Source organism: Papio anubis, chromosome 9 (genome assembly GCF_008728515.1).
Source record: "Papio anubis isolate 15944 chromosome 9, Panubis1.0, whole genome shotgun sequence".
In the NCBI taxonomy this organism is placed as follows: domain Eukaryota; kingdom Metazoa; phylum Chordata; class Mammalia; order Primates; family Cercopithecidae; genus Papio; species Papio anubis.
This window is the reverse complement of record NC_044984.1, coordinates 99,522,826-99,541,484: the sequence shown is the minus strand read 5'-3', so window position 1 is coordinate 99,541,484 and position 18,659 is coordinate 99,522,826. Positions and strand designations below refer to the sequence as shown.

Genomic DNA, 18,659 nt, shown 5'->3' with positions numbered 1-18,659 from the left:
GAAAGCCTTCACACTACATTGTTAGCGACTGCCTCCAGAAAATGGAATGGAAAGAAAAATGAAGGTGGATATTCAGTTTATTCACTCTGTATTGCTTAAATGTTTCAAAATAAGCATGTCCTGCTTTTATATTATTTTAAAATAAAGAAAAGTATCACCTGGCTACATTTATGATTTAATTTTTTCCTTACCTTAAGCCTACAGATAATGCAGAGTAAGAAATTATACGAAAAATAAAACTAAAACCCCAATAGAGATCTAAGTAATGAATTTTAGCATACACATTTGCCATATACTCAACAGCTGAATCAAACACCTTAAAAAGAATAGGTAGCCTACCTTATGATCATTTTGGTCCTTAATTTCCCTGAAAAATCGAATATCTTTAATCAATCTGGATTTGATGTGTTCATCATACATAAATTGGCTAAATATATAGAACTTCTTTTTCAAAAACTGGTAGGTGAAATTAACCTATGAAATTAAAATTCAAAAAGTTGAAAAAAGTTAATATAAAAATTAATTCAAATCAATTTAAATCAATTTTACTATATAACAATTATCTATTTGTACTACCTATAAAGTACTATTTATAAGTCTATTTCATATAGGACCTGAAAATATTTCAATGTTTTTTATTGCTCAAAGTCACAAAAATTTCTATAAGTTCCTCTTACATATTTTTACTAAAAAAGAAAAAAGAAAAGAAAAAAGTGGAAAATATTCTCATGATAGGACTAAAGGCTGTAGTGAGAATCACAAACCAGACTCAAGACCCTAGTTTTTAAGCCATGGTCCAGTGAGAAGTTTCTATGCTCCTCCATCAATAAGATTACTTACTGCTCATCTACAGGTCTAGAATGACACTAAAGAAAGAAACATGGTGTTCTCTGAACCTTCCTGAAGATACCACACATTCAATTATCTATCCATAAATATTTCTGATCACTTCTTACATGCAAGGCAACGTGCCTTCTCCCATGCTAGACATGGTCCTTGTCTTCACAAAGTTTATATTCTAGAACAGGTGACAAACATTTTAAACAAGTATTGTTACATAAACTATTAAATCTCTACTGCAATTATTTCTCAAAATGTTAAGTATGTGTGTGCTTTGACAATAAATAACAAAAAGCCCTGACCTTGACTCAGAAAATTCTAAGAAAGTGAGGTATGAGCTGAGATTAAAGTCAAAATAGCACAATAAAATTAATTCTAATCTACAAATGGAAATAGTATAAGATTAATTCCAACCTTCAGGCAGAAATAGCATAAGATTAATTCCAACCTACAAATGAAAACCCTAAATTCATTTCCAACCCCCACCAACTCTCAAGTATTACTAATGATTTTGACAAATTTGTGCCCTTTTTACTCAGTATTCATTTACTCAATTATGGAAACGAATGATTTTCAAGAACTTATCTTGCAGCTTAAACATTCTATTCTCCTTGTTTTTTCTGTTCCTTTGCATTTTTTAAAAAAATCTCTTCAACAGTCTTTTTTTTTTAATCCTTTCCACTCTTAATAGTGGGTAACTATTCTGCCATCCTCTGATTTCTATCCTTCTATGCTCATTTCATCAACAGACATCAGTAATCTACATTCATTAGTGTAATTAACTGATGAACGTCTATATCCCCGTGATTACTGTGAAAGCAGGAAATGTCTTTTTCTCACACTAGTGCCCAGCACAATCCCTGACACATAAAATACATTCTTATCTGTTACATGAATATTTGATAGATGACAAAACTCAAGGAAGAGCTTACGCTCAAAAGTTCAGTTTTATTTATCCTCAAAGGTACAAATGATCATTACATGGATGACTCCTTATTTGGAATTTAAAATTGTATGTTTCATTTCTATATTGATAACCACTATAATGGAGGTCCAATCATATCACTCATTGGCTCAAAATCTTCAATGCCTTCCCACCATATACTAAAATGATCCCAACTTTTTTTCTCCCAATTCCCTACTCCAAATGTGTTTAATAATACTGTACTACTTAAGCATTCACAGTCTTCTGCCCTAAAGGAGAAATTAATTGTGCTCTGAAAACCAGGTAAATTGAAAGACGTTTTTCCACAGACAGAAAAATAGCATACGAGTTCAAATGATTCCTTCAAGTGAATGCCCTTTTCGTGGTTTTTTTTTTTTTTTGAGATGGAGTTTCGCTCTTGCTGCCCAGGCTGGAATGCAATGGCCCTATCTCGGCTCACTGCAACCTCCACCTCCGAGGTTCAAGCAATTCTCCTGCCTCAGCCTCCTGAGTAGCTGGGATTACAGGTGCCCGCCACCACACCTGGTTGATTTTGTATTTTTAGTAGAGACAGGGTTTCTCCATGTTGGTCAGGCTCGTCTCGAACTCCCGACCTCAGGTGATCCTCCTGCCTCAGCCTCCCAAAGTGTTGGGATTACAGGCGTGAGTCACCACACCAGGCCGTGAATGCCCATTTCTAAGAAGATTCAATATATTTTTAGTAAGTTCCTATTTATATGGACATCAAACAATTAGTAACCCCTGCCCCAAAAAGGGCATAAGTAACATTAAATAAATTACTATCAACTGCTCACTTTCAAAAGTAAACTTTCAGAGATCACAGAATCAACACAGATAAACATATATATATGTGTGCACACACATATATTAATGTGCTGATGTCCTCAAATATCTAGTGCTCTTTATAATGATGGCTCTGAGATGGTTATCTACCCTAAAGTGTCTTTGTATCACAGCTCTCATCACATTCAACACAATTTTAGGACCAGACATTTTAATTACTAACCAGAAAAAAATGGAAATTCACGTAAAATATAAACTAGTTGTGTATGTTTGCCGGAATATTCTATGAGAAAACCACGTTCCAAGCTATTAAACAGGGGTCTATTACCCACCCAACCCCCAAAGAAAAGTTCTTACGGTTGTATTCATAATTCCCGTGCCATGTGTTCGAATTGAATTAGCAATATGCCGAATATTAATAGTATTCAAATGCTTGTTATTGCTTGTTCGTTCAATAAAAATCTGCAATGAAACAAATTTATGCTCAGTAACAACACAACCCATAGCAAACACTGGTCAGACAGATATCCAAAGAAAATTTTAGAATCTATTTCATTAAAGACAATTTCATTGAAAATGCATTCAAGAAGATAGTACAGGTGAATATCCTTAATCCGAAAATCTGAAATCCAAAATGTTCCAATGAGCGATCCTTTGAGCGTCATGTTGGTGGTCAGAAGTTTACGATTCTGGAGGATTTCAGATTATGGATTTTCAGATTAGGGATGCTGAACTGGTGTATGATACAAATATTCCAAAATCCAAAAAAAAAATCTGAAATCCAAACACTTCTTGTCCTAAACATTTAGAATAAAGGATACTCAACTTGTACAATCAAAGCAAAAAAAATAAATAAGGCCTCGAAAACAATTATTTTTTGTTTCATTTAATTTCACCCATGAGAATCAATTCCTTGCCCCCTCAGCCTTCCCACTATATCTCCACCCACATTAAAAAAAAAAAAAATTATAAACCCTACTCACCTGATTGTTGAGATTATAGAGGTATCGGGACACAAATATATGAATGTTTCTCATAATTTCTAAAACATCAAGGCCCTACAACATAATAGACGTGAAAGTTTTATTATAATTCATTAAAATAATCAGTTAAACTTGTATCAGCATAGTGACTTATTGATTATATTGTTTCCTAATATTTTTAAGTTATTTTAAAGAACTATATAAAACGTATGACCAAAGGTTAAAAGACAAACAAGACTATCTCCTTAGGGAAACCTGGCTGCTTATTACTTTATCTTTTGTGCAGATAGAAACAGTTAAGTTTAAATATTCAAAGGTCCATGACCCACAGTCATCTCCCCACCAGCCTTGAGAATATTTGTCTCTTCAACAATCTTCTCTATATTTTTTCTACAAAGTAAACTAATGGCCAGATTCTAAAAGGTAGTCAGAATATGCTGTGACATTTATAAAATATATACTACTTTTCAGGTACTTTGCAAGGTTCCTTATATGTAATTCTAAAATATGAGGTATCATTCTTCTAAATTCCACAGGTGACAAAAATGAAGCTAAGGAAGTTGTTCGCTGAGGCAAAATAGCTAGGAAGCAGCAGGACCTTGGGACTTTAGAAAGTCTAATTCCAAACTGTTATGCTTCTTTTGATCACACCAGACAACTTTCAAATAGTACAAGTTATCTATTAAGAATCCTTCATTATTTAGATATTACTCTAACACCCAATGGTATCATATAAACCGTTTCATAGTTTTTTCTAATTAGAGCTCAAAGGAGCATCACAATACCTTTTTAAGTTTTCATTATAACTTTTATCATATTTAATTTGTTTACACATTTTTTCTCCCAGAGGCTATTACATGAACTGGGACTATTTCTATTTATCTTTGTATTTCTAAACATAGTTCAGTGCCTAGCATGTTCTCAATAAATATTAGCTATATAAATGAATGAACAAAAGGATATACAGACTGATCCTAGAAATAATCCCTACATGCAGCAAGATAAAGGGAAAACTAGAATTCTCAAATTTTAGAACTGAATAAATGTTTTTTGGTAAATATTATCTGGGTCATCTTAGAAAGAACTCCATGCAAATTATCTGATAACATAAATTATTATATTCATGAGATAATGCCATACTGTACATTAACTAACTGAATTAGCAAAGCTGAATGTTTTCCTATACTCCTCATTTTAAGAACAAACACATTTATAATCATGTAAATAACCATTTTTCCTAAGATATTAAATTTTATATACTGTAACCAGGCTTAAAATCCTTAACTGTGACTTTGAACTTCTTAAAATTCTACAGAAGTCACCTCACTATCCTAATGGTTTCTGAAAAGCTGTATATAAATCTATATATATATGTATATCTCAAATGCTCAGAAGACTGAATATAAGTAGGATGCCTGTGGTAAATTCCTTTATAAAGCAATCTAGCAGCACCTAATTTTTTACTGTTGTCACGTATAAGATTTTATACAGCAAATAATTTCTTAAAAAATAAACACATACTAACTAAAGCAAAAAGAAAATAGACTTCCTTAAAAAGGACTGTTATGGCCAACAGTCAGAGTATGCTAAAAAAAAAAAAAAAAAAAAGAATTTTATACTATACCTGTTCCAAAGTCTGACTGGGAAGATGTGCCTCTGTCATAACCAGTCCATAACGCTGAGTAGCTAAGTTTCTCATCTCACTATAAGTGGCCCAGTCATGAAGGGCTACTGTTGTTAGATTGTAGAAAGTCTTGTCTAGGTAGTGAGTTACATAAGCTACAAAAAAAAAAAAATTTCAACTTATGAAACAGTAGAAAAGGAAATGAAACTAAAAAGGAAAAAAATCAACTTATCCTTGAACATCAGATTTGTTCCTTTAAAATATGGTATTAATAAAAATGAGAAAAGAAACAAAATGTAATTAAAGAATAACAACACAAAATTTAAATATACCCTCAAAGTTTTGTTATTTAACGGTAGTTTAAAAAAATAGAGAATACGACTCTAAGAAGGAAAGCAAAACACTCACCCCGAATGTCAATGAAACGATTGAAAAACCGAATTGGATTCAGAGAGAAAAAAAGAGCCAGGTCTTTCATGCCAACTTTGAAAGGGTTTCGGTCATCCAGCTTTAAATGAGTATGCACAGAAAGTCGCAGATCTTTCTCTATTTCTTTGCATAATTTGTCCAGCAAATGCTATTCACAAAAGATTTGACACTTTAATTTTTCAAAATGATACTGCAATTGTATTGTTTCCCTACATGTCTATGCTCCTTTTTAAACCAACAGTTTTTTGGTCAGAAGCAGTTACATAAATTCTAAGTCTTTATTTTCACTAATACCTTAAGGTTAATACTCTTGAAAAGAAAATATAAAACTAATGATTGATGGTATCATTATAAGGAACATGAATATGCAACTTAAAGCATAAAATTTATGGAAACCAGCAACAAAGGAGGAAAGGTCATGAGAACATGCAAGAGAGAAAAGAAAAAAAGCTTTCTTGTAATAACCATTAAAAAAAAAAATCACAAAATTCATTGTGCTAAAGGTAATAAAATTAATCATCTTTTGTAGTCTACCAAGGAGTTCTAAATTACTAGCCAGGCATGTATTTTATTTCCTAAATAAGAATATTTAATACAAGAAATTATAAAAAGTTTTTCACAATTTCACCAAACCCAGGTAGGATTATATTGTGAAATTTCCTCATTTTTAATTCCTCCCTCCAAATAAAAATATCGCTAGATGGAAATTTAATTTCAAAGATATCAATATTTATAATATATATTTCCTTAAAGCAAGGAGGGGCACACATATTGGATTCAAATTACTTTTGTTACACACTAAATCTCTTAAATATACAATTTCCTTCTCTTAGGAGCTCTGCAAATAAAATTCAGTAAAATATTAATAGTTAAGTTGCTTTAACTGGACCATTAGCAGCTTTCAACATTCAAACCCATTTCACATTTGCATTCTTCTAATAAACAACTTTAAATTAAAATATCTATTAACAAAAGTAAATTTAAAATTTCCTAATTCCCAGTCTGATTTCTAAATAAATGAATTACAGACCAATTAGCATAACAGTGATATTGTAACTAAAAATAGTTCTTTGTTCTACCCAGCAATTTATAAAAAATTTAACTCAGTGATAGTCTGCTTCAATCGAACATTTTTTTCCAAACACTACATTCCGAACATGTTTTAAGCTTTTCAATCTCAAATATGATGTTACCTCATTTAAAATTTCCATAATTTCCTTGTCATAGCAATCCAGAAGTATCTCATAGGACTCTAAATGCCTTGCATGCATCATAGCAGGTACACAGTCGCGCAAAGCACTGAACATGTACTAAGAAGAAAATTAAAATGTACATGAATTTAGAAAAACCAGGTCTCTAATCTAAACAATACTGCAAAAGTTAATTATCTTAAAAGACAAAACCTCAATCTGAAGGAAAAATGATTTTCCACAACTGTCTTAACTTTCCTAAAGAAAAAGAACCTAAAGCATATACTTTAACTAAATATACCCCAAAAAATCACATTCACTACTCTTTTCCTATCTTGTGCATTCAAACACTTATTTCCATAAAGAAAAAGAAAAATTTGAATATTTTTTAAAAATATTTTTTCTTTTTCATTATAATTTGCTGATGAGTAAATGTCAGACTACTATGGCATAAACTAAAATTAAGTGAAATGAAAATGATTAGGAACATGAAGGAAGAAATTAAATAAATTAACTTCATCAACAGTAACATAAAATTTAACTACAGACTATAAACACTTAATGAATATGCAGTTTACAAAACAGTCAATTTTAAAATAGTTTACTAAGTCAAATGATCTATTTTAAACTAAAACGGTTTATACAGTGCCTTTTAAAATGATGGAATTATTTTTTAAATTGTTCTTTACTTACATGTAATCTGGCTGCATCAACAGCATTTTCATACACATCATCTAAATAAATTGGGAAGACAGCTCGATGCCAGTATAAAAAACAACAGTCACATTGTGTTTGGACTCTACAATGTAAAGTAGTAATCAGTCACACCAAAACTGAAGAATCCCAAAACAATATGAAAGGAATGACATCTACTACAGAGGGAAGAGTTCCATCTTACACAGTTTGCATTCCCTACATCACTTAACCCAACGTAGTATAGAAAAGTCACAAAAGAAATACTATCAAAATGAAACAAAGGTAACAAACACTCCAATGCCTGACATTGTCAGAATTCTGCACATACGCTTTAGTTGTAAACCATACTTGAAAAATGATATGCATAATATTCAAGTATCAGTTTAAAATAAACATTTATCGACCATTTTTGGTTTTGGTAAATAAAAATAAACTCATTTTCAATATTATTTGCTATGACTAGACTTAAATACTTGCATCACATGCTCCATTTTCTCTGACTCTAAGTTGGAAAGAAAAATCTTTTAAAAAAAATTGCGACCAAAAAAAATACCCCACACTTAACATGTCTACAACCTTTGCCAAGTGACTATTTCACACCTTAAAGGGCAATAGAATGATCATTAACTATGTTATAATGAAAAAGGTTCAATATTTCTTCCCAAGGGTGGAAAATTAAATGCCAATAACAAGAAAAATGTCAGTTTCTCCAGAACAACAACAACAAAATAAGTTATAAGTATGAATACTAAATGGAAATTGTGCTGTGACCTTAATTCAGCTGGAAATCAAAATATTCTAATTTCCCTTCAAGAAACTTACTGCTTACTCAACAAAAAGAAAACAAGAAAGCCAGAAGTAGCTACAAAAATAAGCCTTCCAAAAACTAATTCAACAATGTTAATTCAAATTCGTGTCTTAAAATTATAGAACACTATGTATCATGGATCGCTGAGTCCCACACAAACAGAGGAAGCCCTGTTATATAATGCAGCAATCTAGGTCCAATAGAGATACCCAACATAATAATCACGATATGCATCAGAGTCTGCCAGATGCTCTGAGGTTGCACTGTTTTTTCTCGTGTGAGTTTTTCTAGGGGCTACATGCTTCCTGTAGAAGCAAAGCTAAATAAATATGATCCCTAGTCACAATCTCATTTTGGTCATGCTAAAGAAGTTACAGAAAGGAACTAATGTTCTATCTGAATTTTATTTCTTCTCTTGCTATGCTAAAAAGAAAATCAATGTTTCTATTAACCCTGTCTTTAGAGTACCACAGCATATCCCAGTCCTACTTACCGTTCTCTAAGTTCACTAATAAGATCCAGTTTTTTCATGACTACTTGAAGTGGAAAGAGTTCTTCGTCTTTAAATGTTTTCTATCAGGGACAGGAAAAAAGGCAGAGAAGCTGCAGTCAGAAGTTTCTAGGGTCAGTAACAAGGGAACTGTGAAATCTCAGATCTCATTTCTGTTCCATAAGTAATAGCAGTACGCTTACCATTTGTGTGCCAACACTTAGTGCCAAAGAAACAATAAGTCGCCGTTGCTTTGTGCTTGGTCCATTTAGAGTGTTTTCAGCCAAAACTAGAGCAGAGAGCACATCAAGACGCTGTTCGCTGTATTTTTTGTCAGAAATCACTCTTTTCTTAAAAATAAAACAGGAAAACGATTTGTTTCTGAGGCAATAACAAAAGACTCAGAAAAAAAACTTCTTGATTATCTTTTCCATAATTTAAGAGAGCATATACAAATACTTTCCCCATTAAGCTTCAGATAATATTTTATTTATACTTTACTTCTGTAACATTATCTCTTAGTACTACCAGAAACAACAAATTAGGCATACTTTAAAATTTCCATATTAATTTAATAAATCATTTTTTAAATGATGCATCAATTTCAAAAGTGCAAACAACGTCCTTTTTCAGAAGTGTATTAAAGTATTACGTGCTACAATTTCACAGTAAAGATAATGCCAATAACTTGAAGTAAAAATTGTAAAATACTATGGAGATAAACAACCAAGCATATTATGTTTGAAGGAAAGGAATAAACAGAGTAAACCAGAAAACACATATAAAACAATGGAAGAACAAAAAAGATAACACACTTATGCTAAATACATATTAATTTCCATACCTTGGCCACAGAAATAGAATGAAGAGCCTGATGTTGAAGGTGCTGTGTTATATGTGAAACTGAATCAGCCACAACCATGCTTCTCCTGTAGAACATATGCTCTATTGCCTAAAAAGAATCAGAAATAATTTTGTGACAATCAACTTAAAAACTTCAGGCAAAATTATAGAAGATCTTTATGACCTTAGGCTAGGGAAGTGATCTGTAAATGAGATACAAAAAAACCTTACAGGCCTGGCGCGGTGGCTCACACCTGTAATCCCAGCACTTTGGGAGGTCGAGGCAGGTGGATCATGAGGTCAGGAGTTCGAGACCAGCCTGGCCAACATAGTGAAACCCTGTCTCTACTAAAAAACACAAAAATTAGCCAGGCATGGTGGCACATGCCTGTAGTTCCAGCTACTTAGGAAGCTGAGGCAGAATCGCTTGAATCTGGGAGGCGGAGGTTGAGGTGAGCCGAGATCGTACCACTGCACTCCAGCCTGAGCAACAGAGCGAGACTCTGTCTCAAAAACAAAACAAAACAAAAACTTTACAAAGTATAGAATTGATAAATTCAACTATACTAAAATTAAGCACTTCCATTTATCAAAAGTCTCTATAAAGAAAATAAAAAAGCAAGCCGATGTATCACAAAATATCTACCAGGTACAAGCGATTAATGTTCAGGATATAAGAAGACCCAAATAGGCCGGGCGTGGTGGCTCAAGCCTGTAATCCCAGCACTTTGGGAGGCCGAGGCGGGTGGATCACGAGGTCAGCAGATCGAGACCATCCTGGCTAACATGGTGAAACCCCGTCTCTACTAAAAATACAAAAAAAACTAGCCGGGCGTGGTGGCGGGCGCCGGTAGTCCCAGCTACTCGGAGGCTGAGGCAGGAGAATGGCGTGAACCTGGGAGGCGGAGCTTGCAGTGAGCCGAGATCGCGCCACTGCACTCCAGCCTGGATGACACAGCGCGAGACTCCGTCTCAAAAAAAAAAAAAAAAAAAAAGAAGACCCAAAATGAATGAAAGATTTTGTTTTTTAAAGGCACACAATCAAATTTTAAAAAAAGAAAAGACATGAACAGATTTTTCACAAAAAAAAGAAACACAGTTAATAAATAATTGAAATGATATTTACCATCACTAACAATCAGGGGTTAAATATTAAAAATCATAATCAAAACCAATTATAACCACTAATTTATATTTAAAAAAAAAAATGAAGCTCCATAATACCAGAGTTGGCCAATTGGAAACACAATTTTATTTCTAATGTAATTTTCTAATGTATTGTGGGAGGTGTATATATATATATAGTCTGTATATAGAGACAATGTGACATCATCTCGAAAAGCTGAACATATACGTAACATATAATCCAGTAACCAACTTTTAGGTATACAATTCCTTAGAAAAACTCCTGCACAAGTACACCAAGAAACACATACAAGGATGGCAACATTCTTTATGATACAAAAACTGGAAACAACCCAAAGTCTATCCACAGGAAAGCTACACAACAATGAAAATAGATGGGCTACTCATCCCAACATGGATACACTCAAATACAAAATGCTGAGTAAAAAACAAAATGTTGAATAAAAAAGCAGACCAAAAAATACATAAAGTACTACTCCACTAATATAAACTTCAAAAACATATATAACGATTAATGTTTTATTGATTCATCCATATTTGGTAAGCTAAAAAGAAAAACAAGGGAATGAAAAACATAAAATTCAGGACAGTAGTCTCCTCTAAGGTGGACAGGTTGAGATACAATTAGGAAGAAACACAGTATTTGAAAATATTGGTAACATTCTATTTCTTAAGTGGGACAGTGGGTATTTAGATGTTTATTATTAATTTTAAAACCATACTTATGTATTACATATTCATACATATTCTAACATAGACATATACTCGTCTGTATTTATAGTTCATAAAAAATAAAACATAAAATATCTATAAACAAATAGTATAAAGAAAAAAAGGCTGAAAATCCAAAGGCAGAATCTCCAAAAGAAAAATCTTTATTTCCTGAACAAATCTAGTCAATTATTAGGAGAAAATTCACCAGTAAATTGTAATTTCAATTTTTACAAAAGGTTAACTGGGCTTTCCTGCCTACAGCTTTTTTCTTTAATACAGAAGTAAGCTAAGAAACACGTTACCATACTTGCATGGGTGTACTAATTCTTAATTCATTTGACCACCTCTATAAGTAGTCTATTGTTCAAATCACAAGATTACAGCACTTAACCTAAATTACAAAATAAATAGCCTTATGTTAACTAACCTCATACGCATGTAAACACCGTAATGGATAATGGTAGACAAGGTTTTTTTTAAACTCATACAACCTTTTTAAAACTTCCATGAGTAAAACTTTACTAATTAAATTAAAGTTAACTTTTCCATTTTCTTTCTTTTCTCTCTCACTACCTTAACTTTTTTTTTACTGTGTGAACTGGATATATTAACTTTATTTAGTAAAGTTTAAATATAATGACCAGTCGTAAGTAGTTACTCAGAAATTTATTTAAATGGCTGGTTCCTTTATTCAATTGAGAGAGAAGTACTTTCTCATAACTTTCTGTTCTCATATAATCATGTAGTCAAATCTTACAAGATTATCCTAATTTAAGCCTGGGTCACTTCTCAATTATGATGGCAAAGTAAAATAATCTAAAACCTACCTTGAGAAGTTCAACAAGCCTGCATAATGCCTTAACTGAGGTTTTGGTCATTGGCTTTTGCATGGACATGTAGAGATTCATTGTGGTTTTAATAATGGTACTAATACTATAAGCATACAAGAAGCCCTGTAAAGGAAAACACTGATTATAATCACAAGGAAAGACTTCTTCAAGATTTCATTATCTATGTAACAGCAGTTATTCCTCAACTTACCAATAACTATATGCTTCTAAAGTTCATTTTAAAGCCAGCTCTTAAGATTTGGAGATACTCTTCCTCACAGAGACAATAATATATGGTGGTTAAGTTTCAAAGCAGCCCTAACCATTTATTTATCCTGTCACATACCAGAAGTTTAGTACTGTCAAAATAACAGTGTATAATCACAGCTTAAGAATCTTTTCCTTGGCCAGGCGTGGTGGCTCACTTTGGGAGGCCGAGGTGGGTGGATCACGAGGTCAGGAGATCGAAACCATCCTAGTTAACATGGTGAAACCCCGTCTCTACTAAAAATACAAAAAAGATTAGCTGGGCATGGTGGCAGGCGCCTGTAGTCCCAGCTACTCGGGAGACTTAGGCAGGAGAATGGCATGAAACCGGGAGGCAGAGATTGCAGTGAGCCGAGATCGCGCCACTGCACTCCAGCCTGGGTGACTGAGCAAGACTCTGTCTAGAAAAAAAAAAAAAAGACTCTTTCCCTTAGAAAAGCTTTGAGTGAAACAATTTGGATGTTAGAAAGGTATCTATTCATCCTTATCTTACCTGCCAGGGAAGAGAATAAAGACTCCTATCTGTTGCCACTTAAGGCAAGAGCTGAGGACTCTAAGGAGTTAAAAATGGAAAAATGAGAAAGAGAGCTGTTCAGTCAATACAGATAGGCACGGCAATTTCTGAGTTCCAAGCCAAGTCCCCCTTTCCTATTCACCTAGACCAATCACCACAATCCATCTGCTATCTTGTCCTTGCCTAGTTTGGTGCTAATTAGGCTTTCTCTCCTTCCAGCCCAATGAGAACAGATTCTCCCCTCCCCTTCTATTCATGAAGGAAGCCAGGTCTTGTGAGGTGTTAAAATTCTTTTAATGGTATTAAACTCAGTGAAACGGTGGAATAAGAAAACAGGAAAAAAGGGATATTATTTCTCAAATAGTTTTTCATTTAAACCCAAAAGGGAAACACAGAAAAACACAAAGATAATGACGGAGATTCTTTGGATCTATAAAGTTCCCAAAAGAGACACATGTACAGTTTAGCAACGAACCTTAACTATGTTATTGTAGATACACGAAGGAGGTGGGGCAGAAGCTATATGCCAGTGTTCCTCAACCTTTTACTCCTGTCCCACCACATGTGAGAGAATGTATTCTCCCATCAGAAACAGCGGCTCACTAAAGGAATGATACTCAGCACAAAGTAGGAGTTCCTCTGAACCACACACAAAGTTTCTCTGTGGCAAAGAGGCATGTGCTACATTAACAAAATGAAAAAATCAAAGAGAGGATAGCATCCTAAGAAAGGTGACAGTAAGACCAAAGCTTGCCACATACATGCAGAAAGAGCCACAAAGTCTTACCTTGTAGGCTACAGGACTATTACATCAGACCCTACCCTAGTGCAGCCCTGGGAAAAATTAAAAAGCACAAACAAGGAACAGCAAAAATCTAACTCTAAGTCAGGCAGAAAAAGAAGGATTCCCTTTTTTAGGGGTACTTGAAGTACAGAACTCCAGGGCCCATATTAGCTCATTCCCAGATAACCATTAATTTGTGAAGGGATGTATTTTGAAATCTAAATTGTAAGGGAGAGGGTAGTCTGGAGTCTGTACTAGTTAATGATAGAATAAACAATTTAGACCAGCCTTCCCACTGAGAACAACTAGAAAATCTGAGCAAAATGGTTTAAAAATGCCTCCTAAGGCATCAAAGAGGATTCAAAAAAATAAGGAAATATAAGGCTAAGATCTGGAAGACAACAGAAACTCAGAGAAGTGAGCCTGGCATTCAGGGTTGCTTTCTCTTAAAGCATCTGCCCTAAAGACAAAAGCCAAACATATCTTTCAACAACATCTCACAGGGAAGGGAGATAAAAATAGGAGCTCGGGGCTCATCAGAGCTGGTTTTCATAAACCACCTAAGCTTTGAGTTGGGGTCCTAAAGGATAACCCCCCAAAAAGTAAGGGTGAATTAAACAACCATCACAGGATCACAATCCTGCTTCAAATCATCTCAATCAACCTACTAGATTGATATAACCTGGGTTGCTAACTGTCCTAGACTAGCTGTGTACAAAAGCAAATACAAATACAAATCCCTTCTGGAGGAAGAAAAGATCCAGATCCTCAAATTACATCTACAGCTTTTCATAAACAATGTGTGGCGCTCTATAAAAAATAACTAGGTATATAAAGAGGTAAGAGATGTACAAAAACAAGATAAACAACAGATAAAATAGCCAAATAATGAAATTATTAGACATGTGCTTCAAAATAAGCTGAATGTGTTGAAGAAAATAAAACACAAAATCAAACATCTCAGAAGAGAACTGTAAACTATAAAAAAGAAGCCAACTGAAAAGTAAAATTACTAAAATTTAAAACTCAGAAGATGAATTTAACAGCAGATTAGAGATAGATAAAGAATTAGAACAGAGAAAATAGAAAAGAAGTAATGCTTGAAGAATTAATGGTAAAGAATATTCCATGAATTCAAGAAGTTCTACTGACCCCAAAGTAGCACAAACACACAAAGAAAACCACACCTGGGGCACTGTAGGAAAACTACTAAAAGCCAAAAAGTAAAGAAAGATACATATTTTAAAAGCAACAAACCTACCGCTGACTTCTTAACAAAAACAAAGGAAACCAGAAGACAATAAAATGACACCTTTAAAAGCTAGAAGAAAAAAAAACCCAACCAACCTAGAATTCTAACACAGCAAAATGATTGAAATGAAGACATATGCAGACCAAAAACTGTTACAATTCATCAACAGAGACTTGTATTAATGAAATACTAGCAGGTATTCCCCAAGTAGGAAGATGAAAATTAAGAGATGCAGGAAGAATAAAAAGCGACAGAACAGGTAAATATGAGTAAATCTAAATAAACACTGACTATAAAAACAACAATAGCAATAATAATGCCTTGTGAGGTTTAAAATACAGAGGAACTCAAGTACACAACAACAGCACAAAAGGTGAGAGGCAGATAAACAGAATTAAAGCTGTTTAAGATCCTTACACTGTCAGGAAAGTGGTGAAACTAATTTATATTAGAGCTAAATGAGTAAATGATACATTTTAAATGTCTAGAGTAACCACTAAAAGAACAGTAAAATAATATAGAATTAAACTAATAGGAGGAGAAATAAAATTAAAAATACTCCAAAAAAGAACAAGAGAGGAAAAGAAAAGGGACACAGAACAAATGAGACAAATACAAAGCAACTAGTCAGGTGGCAGTTTAAAACCAAATATATCAACAAGGACATACAGAAAAAATAGTACTATGAAAAAAAAAAAACAAAGATTATCAGATAGGAGAAAAAATTTATGCTACTTACAGAAGACACACACTAAATATAAGGAGCCAGAAAGGCCACAAGTGAAAGGATCAAAAAAGAAAATACCATGCAGACATTAATTAAAACAGTTACAGTTAATATCACACACAAGAGACCTACGACAAAAAGCATTACAAGAGATAACAAGGAATATTTCTTAACAAGAAAAGGTCCAATTTACTAGAAAGACAGAACAATTCTAAACATTATATACTTAGCTTCAAAATACACAAAATAAAAACTACAGAACAAGGATAAACAGACAAATCCACAATAGTGGGAAATTCTAACACAACTCTCAGTATCTGAAATACACAGACAAAATCATTAATAAATATAATCCTCTTGTCATATACAAAATGCTACAACTGACAAATACAAATTATGCATTCTTTTCAAGTGGATGTGAAATGTTTACCCAAGCTGACCATAAGCTAGATCATAAAGCAAATTTCAAAATACTAAAATTATTTAATTATTCCTACAACTCAATAATAAAATAACTAGAAAATCCTCATATAGTTCAAAATAAGGAAATCTTTCAAAAAGCCCACAGTTTATTGTAATTTTAAAATAGTTTGAAATAAATAATAAAAATACAACATATCAAAACTTCTAGGGTACAGCTAAATAGTCAAGTTTTGAAGGAATGTAGAGCTTTGAATGGGTTGTTAGAAAATTTAAATTAATAAGTCACACAGATCCCAACATAACCAAATCAATTTGTTTCAATAAACAAAAACAGACTCTACTCTTTGTTCAGTTTTATCCAAGTTTAATTTCTGTAAGATTAACAAAAAAACGATTCCCCGAAATATTAGAAGATGCAACTACCTGTATAAAAACATTACATCTGTTGGTGAGATCTTCAGCAAATTTATCCATTCTCTGCTCTTTAGATAAAATAGATTCCATTTTCATCATCCACGAGCTCACAAAGACGTAGTAAGACTGTACATCTCTAACAAAGGAAAATACTGGGGTTACTCGGCAAAGAAAATTTACTTCCATTTCTTGATATTGATTGGAGTACATTATTTCTCTGCAGCAGTCACTTCATCTTTCTGGTTTTCGAAAGATAATTATATAGACATACATAATTTACTCATTCAACAAACATGCCAGGCACTGTTTCTTAGTACAGGTACTGAGAATACAACAGTGAAATCAGCAGTAAATAAAATGAATACAAATCCCTGCTCCCATGATGATTACATTCTAGAAAGGAGAGTTGTATAATAATGAAATCAATAAGTAAAATTTTAAATTAATTAAAAGATACATACTACAGAAGAAATATAAGCAGGGGAAAAAGGATAGGGACTGGGGTGGAGGTGCAATTTTATATAGAGTGATCAAAGTAGGCTTACTGAGTAGGTGATTTTGAGCCAAAGTTTGAAGTAGATGAATGAGTAATTCATGCAAATATACAAGAAGTGTAGAAAAGTGAACGACAAATGCAAAATCCTAAGACACCTGGAAATGTGTCTGGCTTGTTCAGGTAGTAACAAAGAAGTCAGTATACCTGAAGCACAGTGAGCAGGGATTAGATCAGCGAGATACACAGGGAGGGAATGGGGGACTAGAAAAGTAAGATGGGGAAGGGATTTGTGGAAGGACTTGCAAGGAGTAGGGATTTTGACTTGGAGACAGAAGGCCACTACAGGATCCAAGCAAAGTAACTTGATCTAACTTTAGTTTTAAGAGGATCTGATGAGTTGAAAATAAACTACAGAGGGGGCAATGGTAAAAGCGGGAAAACCACCTAGAAAGCTACTGTAATAATGCAGAAGAAAGAGGATGACAACTTGAACCAGAATAGGAACAGTGGAAGTGGTCAGAATCTGAATATAAAAGCTAATAGCTATTGAATGCTTACTATATGACAGCTACTGTTCCAAGAACTTTACACACACACACACACACCACCTCTTTCAATCCTCACATTAACCTTACGAGGCAGGCACTACAACCTCCACACAGAACAAGAAACTGCTACACAGAGAAGTTAAGTAGGCAGCAAGATCGTAAGTTCAGTCAAGATTCAAGCTCACATCCAGGAAGTTTTTCCATCCCAGAAAGACTAGGGCAATAAAAATGTAATTCTCTCTACTATTCAGGATGATTACAAATACTAAATCACTCCATCAATGTTTCCCAACTCAATCTCATTCAAGACAGGAACCTCTTTGTATTCACAAGCTGTTTAAGCTATACTTTTCTTTAAAAAACTTAGTATGTGGCCGGGCACGGTGGTTCACACCCGTTATTCCAGCACTTCAGGAGGCCGAGGCAGGCAGATTGCCTGAGGTCAGGTGTCCGTGACCAGCCTGGCCAACATGGTGAAACTCCGTCTCTACTAAAAATACAAAAATCAGCCAGGCATGGTGGCGCACATGTGTAGTCCCAGCTACTCTGGAGGCTGAGGCAAGAGAATTGCTTAAATCTGAGAGGCGGAAGAGGTTGCAGTGAGCCAACATCGCGCCACTGCACTCTAGCCTGGGTGACAGAGTGAGACTCCGTCTCCAAAACAAACAAACAAAAACTTAGTATGCAAAATGGACAATTTTTCTTTATCGAATCAGACATTACCAACTCAAATCTTCCTTAGCTACACAGGGTAAAGAAATGTCCCATTCTTACAGGTCAGAATCAGCTAGAGGATAGCTCTTCAGGGCAAGGAACTAAAGACACTCAATTACATTTAGAATCCCACACTGAGGTCAGTGGCTAGCCATATTGCCGGGCAATCTGTCAATCTCAAGAGTTCAATCTAAAGAG

At 33.9% G+C, this 18,659-nt stretch overlaps 1 protein-coding gene across 9 annotated transcripts in view; it reads right to left on the bottom strand.

The window, feature by feature from the left end:
- WASHC4 (WASH complex subunit 4) overlaps nt 1–18,659 on the bottom strand; it is a 62,522-nt gene that overhangs the window by 19,840 nt on the left and 24,023 nt on the right. For 8 of the 9 annotated variants that reach the window (XM_021922842.2, XM_021922845.2, XM_021922843.2 and 5 more), the window contains 12 exons: nt 16,713–16,839; nt 12,320–12,445; nt 9,634–9,741; nt 8,993–9,139; nt 8,793–8,872; nt 7,489–7,594; nt 6,799–6,915; nt 5,585–5,753; nt 5,177–5,331; nt 3,553–3,627; nt 2,927–3,031; nt 340–474 (listed from right to left, as the gene is read on the bottom strand). In XM_021922842.2, the coding sequence (XP_021778534.1) occupies nt 340–474; nt 2,927–3,031; nt 3,553–3,627; nt 5,177–5,331; nt 5,585–5,753; nt 6,799–6,915; nt 7,489–7,594; nt 8,793–8,872; nt 8,993–9,139; nt 9,634–9,741; nt 12,320–12,445; nt 16,713–16,839 (1,450 nt within the window). The remainder of the gene's footprint in view (nt 1–339; nt 475–2,926; nt 3,032–3,552; nt 3,628–5,176; nt 5,332–5,584; nt 5,754–6,798; nt 6,916–7,488; nt 7,595–8,792; nt 8,873–8,992; nt 9,140–9,633; nt 9,742–12,319; nt 12,446–16,712; nt 16,840–18,659) is intronic. The other variant, XM_021922844.2, reaches the window with a different exon arrangement.